General features: G+C 48.7%; 1 protein-coding gene across 1 annotated transcript in view; it reads right to left on the minus strand.

Moving 5' to 3' along the window:
- Window positions 1-15,290, minus strand: part of PITPNM3 (PITPNM family member 3) — an 89,155-nt gene that overhangs the window by 47,465 nt on the left and 26,400 nt on the right. Inside the window, exon 3 of the mRNA XM_019659812.1 lies at window positions 13,976-14,083. Coding sequence (XP_019515357.1) covers window positions 13,976-14,083 — 108 coding nt within the window. The remainder of the gene's footprint in view (window positions 1-13,975; window positions 14,084-15,290) is intronic.

A 15,290-nucleotide genomic window follows, 5' to 3' on the forward strand; every position in this document is an offset into this window, starting at 1 on the left:
AAACAAAAAGAAGAAGAAGATTCCTTATAATCCCATCAGACAGAAAACCATGGATCCCATTTTATGTCATTCCTCCCAGTCTTTTTCCCTAATTTTGGGGCCTATTGAGATCATATCAGCTCTTTGCAGGCAGGAACTATCACTTGTCTCTGTATTCCCAATAACTAGCTCACGGAAGGCATCGTATGTGATAAAGAAGCACAAAATACACTTTCTATACTTCAAATTAAAGCATAACTAGTTCCCAGTAAAGTTATAAAACCTCTGATATGTCAGTCCAACATTCTTCTACTGAGAGGATACATCATGGTTGACTTAAAAATTATCCTACCAGTGAAAAGTTTCAAAATTTCACCTTTGTAATTACTTCTGCAATGAACATCTTTGTGGTTGGTGCTCTTTCTGCATTTTCAATGATTTCCTTAAAATGCATCCACAGAAGGAGGATTCTGGGCCCGAGGGTAGGAACCTGTAAGGCTCCTGCTGTTATTGACTGATTGCTTTCCAGTGAGGTGTACCTTCTGCTTTGCACACCCACCTGCAGCAGAAGTAAGTGCTGTTCTCAACAGATACTTCCCCAGCATTTCTATTGATCTGTTGAATTCCTCTGCCTCTGGTTTCAGCAGATTAATTTTTTCTAAAGCCAGCTGGCCCAGGCCACTCTATTGCTTAACATCCTCCAGTGGCTCCCCGTCATCAAATTCCGAGCCTGGCAAACAAGCCTGTCCATAGAGTGGCCCCTGCCCATCTCCCCAGCCTTTCCCCACCCCTTCCTGCCCCCCCTCCACCAGCCAAATCACTGTTTTTGGATCTGCATTCATGGCACAGCCTGCACACCTTTACCTGTTCTTCTACCTGCCTCTGTCAAACTCACTGGACCCTGCGAGCTGGGATGAGAGCCAACCCTGGGGCCGCCTCTTCCATGACACTTCAATTCTTCCCCAGAAACCTCAATTTTCAGAACCTCTGTCCTCAAAGGTCAGCTCTGGGCTCCAAGGGCCAGCACAGGGTCAGGTTCAGCCAGGGCCAGTTCCCTCCCCTCTTGAATGCTCTCCGTGCGCCCACCCCACCTGACTGGCAGGCTCAAAAGGGCCATAAGCCCGAACCCCCAGGAGCAGAAAGATCCCTGTACCCACAGTGAGACTGGGGTATGAGAAGTGGAGCACCCAGCCCCCAGCCCCCTGGGACCCCAGTCAGTCAGCAGCTCTGTCTGAGCCCCCAAGTCTCTGCAGTCAGAGGGAGCCTCTTGGTGTCAGGTCTCGCTCTATTGCACTGTGCGTTTCGGCCTCAATTATTCTCACCTGTCCAATGGAAGACTGCACTCTACCATGCTGAAAGGCCCCCCAGTTCTGCTTTTCCTGCTTCCCAGGGCGAAGTGTCTTGGGCCTGGGGGATGGCACAAAAGTGGCTGGACTGTGGTCTGGGATATAAGTAAGCAATGTAGAGGCCATGCCTTCAGCCTGAAAATTCTAGCTCTCAGATCTAGAAGCAGGATCCTGCTGCCTGGTAGGACCATCTCTCCTGAACTTGACCATGCCACAAGAACCTAGAGCGACCAGGCCTTCCCCACCCCCAGCTTCCTAAGCAAGCCTGAGTTCCCCCCCAGAAATGTGTCCACAGCTTCTCCGAGGACCTCGATTCTCTGAGGGGAAAGCCAGGAGGAAGTGTCGTTGAGATGTTAGTGTGCAGAATTCACATGGTCACCTACATGGATAGGAGGGAGAATGTTAGGAAAGGAGTTAAGAGCCAACCCGGGCCGGCCGAGTGGCGCGATGGTTAAGAACTGGCTTGGGATGCCAGAGGGCCCCGGTTCGGATCCCACATATGAGAGCCAGTGACACTGCCCTCCACAGCTAAGATGCTGAACAACAGCTCAACCTGGAGCTGGGCTGCAGTGAGTCGCCAGCAACGGCGTAGGCTGCAGCCCCTGTGGTAGTGGGTTGCCATGGGCTACCGTATGTAGCCAGCAGCCAGCGTGAGCGGCCAGCAGCCGCAGTGAGCGGCCGTCCAGAAGCCGGCGACTGATCTGCCTCGCCTGGGAAGAGTGCGATGATGGTGCCAACTTGGGCCAGTGAAGCAACGTCCTCCACAACTAGACTGAAGAACAAAACGACAGCAACTTGTCTGTTCCCCTTCCCCCAATTCCCCAGCATTGTTCCCATCCCCCCAATTCCCCAATAAAAATTAAAAAAAAAAAAAGAGTCAACCCAATGAGCATGGGCTCAGTTGTGTACGTGGAAAAGGCTGTCCCTGGGCATATGGAAGCTTTATGGCTTGCTCAGTGCTTCCCACTCATGAGAGCATCATGATTTCACACCTGTGCGGAAAAGGTCCCCTGCCCAGATAAGGAAACAGAGACTCAGAAGGATAGTCACTTCCCCAATGTTTACATCTGGCCCCTTTGACACCCTGGCCCTGTGGGGGGGAGGGGGGGTGCTCCTCTCATAACCTCACCTCTGCCCCCTGTAGGGTTTGGGGGAGGCTTTCTAGAGCAGAGGTCTCCTGGGATGGCCTAGGTGGTGAGGGCAGTGCTTCCTGAAGTGGGGAGTCATCGAGGCAGACAAAGGCCGTGACAAGTCAGGGGCCGAGGAGGGGAAAGCAGGGGCCGTGCAGAAGTGGGGATTTGCAAAGGGCGCTGGGGAGAAGCATCCAGAGGCTTTAGCCAACCCATGTTCCTCGGGCTTCATCTCTTCTGCAGAGAAGCCCGAGCCAGGCATTGAGGGGCAGGGGGCCGGTGAGGCCACGGCCTGGCCGGGGAGGAGCTTGCTGGTTGACAAGGTGAGCGCAGGAGCCCGCACAGCGGGGAGCAGGCCTCCCCTGCCCAGCCCCAGCACCGGCTGTCTCCCCTCCAGCCACCAGCCAGTGAGCGGAGGAGTCAGCTGTGAGCCCCGCTTCCTGATTAGCGCACTCCCAGGATGAGGGTGATTAACCAAATCTGCAGCTGGCACAGCCACCGCCTAAATGAGACCCCACTTGGCCTAGAGCTTTCCAGGGCCCCTGGGCCCCACAGCTTTGCCTCAGCTGGAGCTTCCGTCATATGCAGAAGCTGCCTGGCAGGCTACACACAGAAGGCCGGGAGCCTGGGAACCAGGAAGGCAGGGCCTTGGTCGTCTGCCCCAGGCTCAGTGGGCCGCTAATCCTGCCTGTTACAAACCCCACCACTCTGGGCATCTGAGCCACATCATCTCCTTCAATGGCTTCCTGAGCGCTTTTGTTTCCTTTTCTCAATTCCCTTCCAAGAAACCAAGCTCCCTGAGAGCAAGAGGTAGCCAAGGTCAGAAGCGCTTTCGCTAACCACTTGAAACAGGGGCATCTTCCTGCCCCTAAGGGCGGGGGGTTAGGTGGCTGCTGCAGAAGCAGTTCAGACAGATGGGCCTTGCAGAAGAAGAAACTGGGAATTCTCCTCCTGACGCTCCAGAAAGCATCTGCAGCCCCCATGGAGCAGGAATGGGCGCAGATGAAACCCTATGATTTGTAGGTCTTGGGGGTTCCAACCAGGCTCTGGCCCAGCCTGGTCACTCAGCTCGTGGAGTATGGCTGACAAGGAAATACCCACACACTCCCGCCCTGCTCAGGGTGTCCCCCAAACACTGAGCTTCTGCTGAGTTGCAGGGCCAAGGTTCACCCTCACTACCTCTCATATGTCCCATCACAATCCCTCTATACTCATTCCTTGGCCCCCCTATAATCTTTCTCATTGGCTTCCAGAATGATCTTTCCAAAAAGTGGCTTTTGGGGGCCGGCTAAGTGGCTCAGTTGGTTAGAACGCGAGCTCTGAGCAACAGGGTCACTGGTTCGATTCCCACATGGGCCAGTGAGCTGTGCCTGAGCTGAGCTGCCGCGTTGGCAGCCAGATGGTTCAGCTGGTGAGAGTGCGTGCTCTTAACAACAAGGTTGCCAGTTTGACTCCCGCATGGGATGGTGGGCTGCGCCCCCTCCACCGCCCCTCCCCCCCAGCCACACACACAACTAGATTGAAAGCAGCAACTGGACTTGGAGCTGAGCTGCACCCTCCACAACTAAGATTGAAGGACAACAACTTGACTTGGAGCTGATAAGTCTTGGAAAAACACAATGTTCCCCTTCCTGATTCCCCGACACTGTTCCCCTCCCCAACTCCCCAATAAAATCTTAAAAAAGAAAAGTGGCTGTCACTCTCCTGCTTACACCATGCCTTGATCCCCAGGGGCATTCCTGAAAAGAACCCATCTCTTCAGCCTGACATTCAAGGCCTTCATCTCCAGCTTTCCCACTCTGCCTTTCCTCCCAGACCTTCTCACCTGTTTCACCATCCCCCAGTCAACACTTTATACCCCAACTTCAGTCAAAATGAACTCTGTGTGGATCCCCGAATTCCCCTGTCTTCTCACACCTCCCCCCACACACACACATCTCTGCACCTGCTGCTCCCTCTGCCTGCTGCACCCTCTTGGTTCTGTCCAGAGCCCAGAAAGGCCTCCTCAGCTCCTCAAGTCTCAGCTCAAGCTCCATGTCCTCTTTGATCCCTCTGTCCTTTGTTTCCACTCTTGCTGGAGCAGTTAGCTCACTGCCCTGTAACTGCCCCACCTTCGATTCTGGGAGCCGGTCATTTCTGAGTCTATTTCTGAGTCATCACTGCGTCCCCAACATTGACTGGCACAAGGTCCAAGGTCTGACAGAGAGTCAGTATCCGTGCAGTGTACTGAATGCATTAGTGAGGGAGGGGATGCACGAATGCACAACGTACCCCTCACTACCTCAGGTTCAGAAAGAGAAGCAAAGCACGCACTCAGAAAGACACAACTGGAAGCAGACTAGTCTGTGCTGCAGGGGGTGGTCCAACTAAGCTGTGCAGGACATGATGGAGCCGGTCTGGGAGAGACGGGGGTATCAGGGAGGCTCCCTGAGGAAGTGCAGAGGGCTGCAAGAGCTAGAGATGAAATCAGGAGTAAAGCAGGGGAAGGAAGGCAGGAAACAGAAGAGCTCAAGCGGGCTTGCGGGTCAGCAAGCTGCCCCTGGGCATTTGGCCGGAACACAGGCTAAACGGAAAAGGAGGAGAGGTATGGTTTGGAGGCAATGAATACCAGAGTCAGAGGTAACTTGGGATCACCAGATTTAGCAATAATCGGACAGCCCCTTGATAATGTCCCTCATGGTAGCTGTTCCAAGGCTGTTTGATTCCTGTAGTGATGAGGAAGTTACTGTCCCCAGACAATTATAATTGTTAGAAGGAAGAACCACTGTGATAGCCTTCCGTGCCAGGCTGGGGGATTTATACTTCATTCTGCAGGCAATAAAGACCTTGTTGCCAACTCCATAGCAGAATTATATTACTGCATTTATATTTTAGAAGCATTACAGTAGAGCTGGATAAGGACGGTAAACTGGCAACATGACCCAGCCTTTGTCTTCTACCCCAAATCCCTAGAAAATAAAATTACATATTGTCTATGAATTAATCTTCAGTCGCATTATAAAATAAGAAGCGGTGTCCTTAGCACACCGGAAACTGTAGGAAATCCCCAAAAGACAGAAGCAGAGAGATCCAATGGAGGGAGGAAGGACTGGCTGTATAATTTGCAGGGTCCATGAAAAATGAAAATGTGGGGCCCTTGTTCAAAATTATTAAGAATTTCAAGGCAACAATAGCAGAACATAAACGGAAGTGTGAGACCCTGTGAAGTGTGCAGCCTTGTGTGACTGTGAAGGCCAAATGCCCATAAAGCTTACTCAGGAGAGAGGAAACCATAGCCTCAATTCTACAAAGGAAGGTTTGTGGCCAAAGATGCAGGCATCCCAGAAGGAACAGCAGGCTCATAGGTAGAAAATACAGGAGCAAAGGAAGCTTTTGCATCTGTCTGGGTTTCCATGGTAGAGGAGCCAGGTGCTAGGGTCCTCCCCATCTATCCCTGCTTGTGCCAGCCAGAGGCATTTGTCTCCAGGTGTAATAAGGGATGAAGGTTTAAAGGACAGGGCACTTTGGAAGGCCGAACATACTCAAGAGGAATAAACCAGAAGCTAATGGCTCAACTCACCCAGCAGCATTTTCTCCTCTCCCCAATAATTAGATGATAGCAGGTTGCAGTAAACACACTTAGCACATCACTCAGAGATAGACTAAGAGGGAACTGCAAATACAAAGTGGAGTACACATTCAAGTATCACTAAATATTAGAGGAAAACCAACAACGTGGAAGAAAGGTATCAAACTCAATGGCTGAAGGAAGGAGAGTATGGGTAAATGGATCTGGGGATTCCTTGAACCAACTTAGTATCATAATAATTAATGGTTCTACATTTTATCAAGCACCACAGTCACCTAAAATGATTCTGATTCTGAGCCCTAGTCCCAGAGTTTCTGATTCAGTAAGTCGGGGACGGGGCTCCAAAATGTACATTTCTGACAAATTTCCAAGTGATACCGATGATGTTGGTCCAGGGACCGTTCTTTGAGAACCACATTTCTAGATGCAAGGACATAAGCTAGAGTCAGAGGGGTGAATGGTAGGAAAAAATAGGTCTCCGGAGAGTTAAAGACAGAGACACTGATCAAGGACACAGGCATGACTGAGTCCTTCCTCTCAATGAGAATGTGGCCTTGGTGACACTAAGTTTGTTTCAAAGACAAAAAGAGCCCTGAATGTAAATAGTCAATTAAGCGACAGCTCATAGACTGGTGGTATAAATTATTCTGGAAGAGATATGTAAACCCTGAGCATAACAGATTAGTGACATGCCAAGGACCAAGTGGAATTTATCCCAGGAATACAAGGTTGTTCAACATAATGAAATTCAATCGATGTAATACATCATAGTAATAGAACAAAGGACAAGAAAAGCACATGATCCTCTCAATAGATGCAGAAAAAGCATTTGGCAAAATCTGACAGCCTTTCATGATAAAAGTATTTAACAAACTCAGCATAAGAGAGTACTTCTTTAACCAGATAAAGGGCAATTACAAGAAACCCACAGCTAACATAGTTAACGGTGAAAGACTAAAATCATTCTCCCTAAGATTAGGAACAAGACAAGATGTTGGCTCTGCCCATTTCTATTCAATATTATGCCAAAGAATCTAGCCAGGAAAATTAGGTAAGAAAAGGAAACAAAAGGCACCCAGATTGGAAGGGAAGAAGTAAGACGACCTCTATTTGAAGATGACATGATCTCATATATAGAAAATCTTAAGGAATCCCCTTAAAAAGAAAAAAAAGCTAATAAATGAGTTCAACAAGGTTGCAAGACACAAAATCAATATACAAAAATCAATTTCATTTCTATACACTTGTAATGAACAATCCATAAATAAAATTAGGAAAATAATTCCAATTGCATCAAGAAGAATAAAATACTTAGGAAACAAATTTAACAAAATAAGTGTAAGACTTATACACTGAACATTATATCATTGAAAGAAATTAAAGAAGACTAAATAAATGGAAAGATATCCCGTGTTCATGGATTAGAAAACTAATATTGTTAAGATGGCAATACTCCCCAAATTGATCTATAGATGCAATACAATCCCTATCAAAATCCCAATTGAGGGCCGGCCGAGTGGCGCGATGGTTAAGAACTGGCTTGGGACGCCAGAGGGCCCCGGTTCGGATCCCACATATGAGGGCCAGTGACACTGCCCTCCACAGCTAAGATGCTGAACAACAGCTCAACCTGGAGCTGGGCTGCTGTGAGTTGCCGGCGACGGCGTAGGCTGCAGCCCCTGCTGCAGTGGGTTGCCATGGGCTACCGTGTGTAGCCAGCAGCCGCAGTGAGCGGCCGTCCAGAAGCCGGTGACTGATCTGCCTCACCCGGGAAGAGCGCAATGATGGTGCCAACTTGGGCCAGTGAAGCAACGTCCTCCACAACTAGACTGAAGAACAGAAGGACAGCAACTTGTCTGTTCCCCTTCCCCCAATTCCCCAGCACTGTTCCCATCCCCCAATGCCCCAATTAAAAAAAAAATCTAAAAAAAAAAATCCCAATTGACTTTTTTTGCAGAAGTTGATAAGCTGATTCTAAAATTCATATGAAAATGCAAGGAATGCAGAATAGCCAAAACAAACTTTCAAAAAAGGACAAAATTGGTAGACTTCCACTTCCTTATTTCTTTTTTTTAGATTGTGATTTTTTAATTAAAATTTATTGGGGTGACAATGGTCAACAAAACTACACAGGTTTCAGGTGTACAATTCTATAATACATCATCTTTATGCCAAGACAATTCAGTGAAGAAAAGAACAGTCTTTTCAATAAATGATGCTGGAAAAATAAAATAAAATAAAATAAATAAATAAATGATGCTGGTATCAATCTAAATTTGCAGTCTTTTTGGAAAACTGTTTAGCAGTATCCATTACAATAGTCAATGCTTATACTTTTCAATCCATGTAGCTTTTTTTTTTTTAAGTTAGGGAATTAGGGGAGGAGAACAGCATTGGAGAATTGGGGGAGAGGAACCGTGTTGGGGAATTGGGGAAGGGGAACAGCCAAGTTGTTGTCCTTCAGTCTTAGTTGTGGAGGGCGCAACAAGCTCAGCTCCAAGTCCAGTCGCCATCGGATCACCCATGGGCAACTCGCGGCCGCTCAGCTCAAGGTGCTGTGCTCAGTGTTAGTTGCAGGTGGGCGTAGCCACCATTCCATGCAGGAGTCAAACTGGCAGCCTTGTTGTTAAGAGTGCACGCTCCATCCCCTGAGCCACCCGGGCAGCAGCTCAGCTCAAGGTGCCTAGTTCAGTCTTAAGTTGTGGGCGGGCATAGCTCACCAGTAGAACAGGCAACCTTGTTGTTAGGAGCACGCGCTCTCACCAGCTGAGCCATCCTGCCACCCATTGGCAGCTCAGCAGCAGCTCAGCTGGGGCGCAGCTCACTGGCCCATGTGGGAATCAAACCGGCGACTCTGTTTCTCAGAGCTCATGCTCTTAAGCAAACTCTTAACCAACTGAGCCACTCGGCCAGCCCCTATCTTTTTTTTTAATAATGAAAAATTCCAATGTTTATCACTACAGAATAAATTATGGTCCATCTATTGTAAAGGACATTATAGTACAGGTAAAGATGAATGAGTTGAATCTATATATACTCATGTAGAAAGCTCTCTAAGATCTACTATCCAATGAAAAATAAAAGTAATAACACCTAATATGATCTACTCTACAGAGATACCCTCCACGTTGATGAGCTCGGCAGTAAGGTCTGAAAATGGAAGAAGTAGAGAAGGGAAACTTTGTTTGTTTGTTTGTTTGTTTGTTTGTTTGTTTGTTTGTTTGTTTGTTTGTTTACAATGAGAACTATCCAAGAAAAAGGTGGTTATTTGTACACCAATGTTTATAGCAGTATTACTCACAACAGCTAAAGGTGGAAACACGTATGTTAATATTATGANATTCCTGACTTATCTGATTTATTTAACAACACATTAAACCCTTACTATGCACTGAGATTTTTATAAATGTTAATTCACAATTCTTATAACAATACTAAAAAGTTACAATTATTATTATCTCCCTGTTATAGACAAGGAGAGTCAGGCACGGAGTAGCTCAGTAACTTGCTCAATGTCACTGTCTAGAGCCAGAATTTAAACCCAGCTCTACTATTTCGAGAGTCCTTAAAACTTGTCCTCCTGATGGCCTGCCCTGGGCATCCTGTATTGGCTGCCCCACGCTCCAGCCAGGCACCACTCACACCCACACAGTTTCCTGAGTTCAGTGTGCACCTCTCAGCAGCACTGTGTTCCGGGCAAAGCCTTGACTGAGTTCCAGTCCCGACTCTGCCACATGTGAGCCTTTGCCTTCGCACGCTTCCCTCCACTCTTCTTGTTTTCTTATGTCTTCAATGGGAATAACAACTCTGGTTCTACAACTCTTTCTAGCAAGCTGTCATGGGGACAATGATATAGTGAACTTGCAAAAGCTACACATGCCAAAATGCTGTAAACCAATATGAGGTAGTATCACTCTGGGAAAAGCAGGATCACGAACAGGGTAAGAGCTCTGCTCTAGTGTTCAGTTTCCTGTTTTCAATCCTGGGTTGAACAACAGCTTTTCGCTATCTGACCTTGGACAGTAACTTATGCTTTCTGAGCCTCAGTTTCCTCATCTATAAAAAAGTGATATCACAGTCGTGCCTACATCGTAGGATCGATATAAGGATTAAACGAGATAACAAAGGTGAAGTGTTTATGAGCATGACAGGCACACAGTGAGAGCACAGCACACGAAGGTGATGGCTCACCACCAGCACCCCCACCAAGTTGTGTGGGGTTTTCCCCAAAGCTCACTCTCGGTTCCAGTTAGGCTGTGGCCTGGCCCTACCACACTCTGTCCCAGCCCCAAAGTGGGGTAGTCAGAGTCATCCTGCAGGCCCCTTGCATGCCCATGAATCTGGCTCAGTTAACCAAGCGTATAGTTGTCCACTGGTTCATTCTAACATTCATACTACACTGAATGGATTCCTCTTGTTTGTGTGCACTGTGAGATAGGACCTCTAGCCTGTAGGAACCAGTTTTGTGAAAAAAAACACAGCAGTAAATAACTGACACAGGAAGAGGCGCGAGTGAGGCTTCCTGGTCTAGTGCCTGAGATGCAGCAGGTGCTCAGCGGGTGCTAAGATATCCTAGCTCCGATTTTTTCTACAATGTGGGAGCCCTACCCCAGGGGTGTACGTGAGGCTGTCAGAGCCCCGAGGGCCTCCCAGGCTTGAGGTCTGAGCATACCTACTTCTGCACCGCCCTTGGGCTCTTTCTTCTCTTTCTAGTTTTGTGCATGACCCTCCTCCATCTTTCCCTGTCGGTCTTTTGTCTTTCTAGTAAATGTGTCTTCCTCTCAGACTCCTACCTTGTTCCTCTGTGCTTGTCCTGCTCCGATCTGATCTCACCAGAAAGAGTTCCATGGGCCTCTGTCCCTCTTGGTCCTTGTATTTCTCTGCCTCTCTCAGGCTCTTGGCTCTGTCGGCCATGCCCGCCCCTCTCTCTGGGTGGGCCTCCATCACTTTCCCATACGCTCTGCTCTTCCTCTCCCTCTACCCCAGCTTCTGTCTCTTTCCCTCTCTGGGTTTCTCCTTCTTTCTCTGGGTCCTGCCCCTCAGGATCTCTCTACCCACGCAGGTCTTTCTTGCTCTCTCCGGTCTTCTCTCTCTCCAGGGTCACTGTCCCTCTTTCAACTNGAAGACAAAAGATGAACTAAAACATAATTAAGGTTTAGGAGGAAAATGATCAGCTCCATTTGGAACCTGTAGAGCATGTATAGTCTTCAGAACATACATGTGGGAGTATCCTGAAAATCTAAGTCTGGAGCCCAGGAGAGAGGTCTTGGCCAGAGATGGGACTTGGGGATCATCACCACATGTAGCTGTGACGGACCAGGGCACGAGCCCTGAGAGGTGGGTCTGTGGACTGAGCCCTGTGTTTCAGGGCAGAAACCAGAAGGAGGCAGGAGCAGAGCTCCATCTACAGCACCAGCTTTGATGGCAGCTCTCCCAGGAAGTGTTTTCAGACTTGCCTCTCCCAGGATCCTCTCTCCTAAGGCCCCTTACTCAGCCTGTCTTATTGCATCATCTCTGCTCACTGCTGCCAGCTCCTTAAAAAAAGTGCCAACACCAGCCTGCTCCTGTTTATTTCCCCCACATCTAGCACCGGGTTGAGCTCCTAGCGTGGCTCCATGAATGATTGTTGAAAGGAGTGAAATCAATGTGTGTTCTGTCGTGTTGTGGGAATTCACGTTACGAATTCCCTGGGGAACGGGGCTCAGGAGGAACTGGAAACACAGCTGGTCCCCTCTTCCTTGCCGCCTCTTCTCTCTCCCCGTCCTGCTCCCCATTCTGTACTGGGAGGTAACAGCATCAATTCTCGGACGCAGACAAGCACTGTCCCTAATCCCACCTCTCACGAGCACCACGGAGCGTTTGTTAGAACCGTATGTGTGCACTCATCTGTTTTACTCTTCTCTCCCTCTTCCAGCATTCTGATGACCTGCTACTGAATGCACTTTGCAAGTACTGGCTCATTTAATCCTCAAAACTTTTGTACTCGCACCACTCTGTAGATGAAGAAACTGAGGCTCAGAGAGGTGATGTGACTTTCCCTGGCCACAAAGCCACAGACTGGCAAGGGCCAATGTTCAAACACAGACCTCTTAGATTCCAAAGCTGCAGTTTCAGCCTCTCCCATCAATCTCCCCCTGCTTCCTTCTCCCCTTCCCTCCCGCTCACACTGACTCTTGCTCGCCCCCTCCTTAGCGCACACTGTGTCTAAGCCACATATTCTTTGGCAGACAAGTGGGGGTGGCAATGGGAAATGGATGACCAGATGGGTGGTGAGTGCAAGCCTGGCTTTGTCTTTTCATGGCTACCAAGCATGGTTCTGGGGAAGCATCTGGAACCCATGATCCCATTCTGGCCCTCCCCCAGGTTCCTGGGGTGAAGGAAAGAGCAGAAAAGGGTCCATCTGCAAATGTGTGGCTGTGAAGACAGGGAAATTGTCCCTGGACTGGCCCTGGCAACCAGACTCCGAGCCTGCCGTTCCTATGAATATGACAGGGGCCTGTGGCAGGGCCTTTCCTTTAAGATTCTGGGAAGGACCTGATTTTGCAGGGGCCCCAGGACTGTGCCTGGCCTCAGTCTAATCTAGGAGATAACGCCCTGGTCTGGGAATCAGGAGACCAAAGGTCTGAGCATGATGTTGCTACCAACTTGGAGGACCCTGGGCAAGACATTGCTTCTCTTGGGTTTCTTCACTTATAAAATGGAATAGTCATCCCAGGCCTGTCCATTTCTCAGGATGGGCACTTTGGCACGGGGAGTGCTCCAAGCCAAGGAGGTTCCTTTCCAAGGAGAAAAGGAGCAGAGACTACAAGACAGCCAGCATCAAGATGTGTCATTCTCTTGGACGGGGCCAGGACCATCTCACTGAACACCTCCTGATAGCATGGCCTTAGCCAGTCCAGGAGCTCTGGCCCAGACCATGACTGAGGAATATGGGGCCAGGAGAGGAAGAAAGGAGATGAGGAAGAGGGGAAGTTGTAAGAATGATACATAGGGTTGGGAGGAGGAATAGAAAAAACTGGCCTCGGGATAACAGGTCCAGAGGTTAGCACCCTGGATCCTGGGTAGTATTTCAGCCCCAGCTCTGTTCCTCACTCCAGTGACAGGTCAATCAAGCACATCTCCTCTCTGAGCCTCAGTTTCTCAAGTCATCTCAGATTTTATGACGTCAGCTACATCCTCCACTTGCCTTTCAGAGTCTGGCTCCATGGCTTCATTGCCAAGTACCCTTCCTTGAGCTCCCCATCTCCTGCCTCCTAAAATTCCTGCCTCTGCCCTCTGAGCCCAACAATCCTCAGTTTAAGCCTGATTCCCTTATGTCTAGACTTACACTGTGTCACACATCATAATACAGAGGCTGCAGTTGAGTCACCTTTGGTCCCTCCTATCAAGCATTTTATACACAGGTGCTTAACAAACATTCTGTGAGTGATGCAATGTGGTCATACAGACAGATGGATGGATGCCTGAAAGGATATGCCTGCTTTGTCTGCTGATTAAGCTCCTGGTCAAAACTTATCTCCATAAAAAGCCTCCTGGACTCATTCTCAGCCACATACTCCTTCTTCCACAACTCAGCCAAAAAAGTTACAATCCCCACTGCTGCCCCTATGCCCTGTCCCATCTCAAAGGCTCCTCCACTTGTCACCCTTCCTTAACCAGCAGATTCCAACACCATGGGCCTGACAGTCCAAGGAGCTGGGCCCCTGCCGCCTGCCCCTGTTTACCCCACGCTCCTGGGGCTTTCCTGCCATAGAAAACCCCACAGGAGTCCTTATGAGGGTTCCTGCAAGTTACAGAATTCAGAGGTCACAGGCTCAGGGAGGGGAGGTGCCCAGACAGATAGATGACTCTTCATAGAAGACCCAAGTCCTCGCCCCAAATTGCTAGCACTTCAACCCACCCTGCAACACACATATGTACATGCCCTCGTCAAGAAAGAAGCGGAATCTTACCTTGATGCTCCTCCAGCTTGCCCATGGTCTCCATCTGCTCCACCAGGTCATTTGAATTCCACTGGCTCATCCCAATGAGGATGGCACTCTTCCCTTCAGCCACCTCCTCTGTGGGAAGGAGCAGAGACGGCCATGAGCAGGCAGGGCTAGGTACAGGTAGCCCTCACAGAAGCTTATATCTGTGGAAGTACTTATTTCATTCTGAGGTGTCTATAGTTACGACAGGTATGAGACATTTAGGGATTTTTCATTGCAAGAGAGTGTTGTACCCTACTGGGCCTCCACATCTTACAGCAAAAGAAAGTAACAAGGGGACAGTCATGAGAGAACCCACAGAAGGTTCCATTCCTAGCCCTAAGAGCAATATTTCTTGAAAGGTAGTATGTTTGGGCAGGGGGGAAAACTTGCCACTGTTAGCGGTTTTTCTTTGGGTAAGTTACTTACCTTCTCTGAGCCTCAGTTTTACCATCAGTAAAATGGGACCGGAAATGTCTAACTCACAGAGTTGTCATGAGGACTAGGTGATATAGTGGGTATAAAGGTCTTGGTGCATAGAGAGTATTCATAGATGAGAGACACCATGGTTATTTCTTCACATGAGAAGTGAGTTGCTATCAGCATTTGAGGGGGCCGGGATTTGAGTGGGGCAGGAGCAGCTCTGGAGTAACTGGAACAGCAGAAAACTTCTGGCTGGCTCTACGCAAGCCTTGAGCTCTGTGGAACCCACATTGCAACCTTAAGAGCCTCTTAATGCCTCCATTCCCCACCCCCAATGCTCCCCCTCAACCCTGTCTCTGTCCTTGCTCTTTCTCAGTCTGAGCTTAGATCACTCTGGGAGGAATTGGTGCAGCCATATTCCCTAACCACACAGGACACAAGCCCCTGGGTCCCACACATCTGCTGCTGTCCCTCATCCAAGAAAAGGGCATGTGCTCAAGGACAAACCCACGGGAACGCTCCGCACCCCTCGTTGAAGAGATGGGCCTTCTTGGTGAAGAGCTTTGTGTCTTCCTACATTGAATAGATATTAAATGGTGGTGAGGAGAATCCTCAAGCTCATGATAACCAAGAATAAAGAGAGACCAGTTCGCTTTACAGAGCAGGTGGAACCAATATGATGGATCTGAAGCTTGGGGAGCTGTCCAAAGTTCTGAATCGCTCCAGAGCTTAGTAATCTAAACCCCATTTCTGGCCGGGGTCTGGATGATGATGATGATGATTATTCCTGACTTATCTGATTTATTTAACAACACATTAAACCCTTACTATGCACTGAGATTTTTATAAATGTTAATTCACAATTCTTATAACAATA

This window comes from Hipposideros armiger, unplaced genomic scaffold, assembly GCF_001890085.2.
Source record: "Hipposideros armiger isolate ML-2016 unplaced genomic scaffold, ASM189008v1 scaffold_304, whole genome shotgun sequence".
NCBI lineage: Eukaryota > Metazoa > Chordata > Mammalia > Chiroptera > Hipposideridae > Hipposideros > Hipposideros armiger.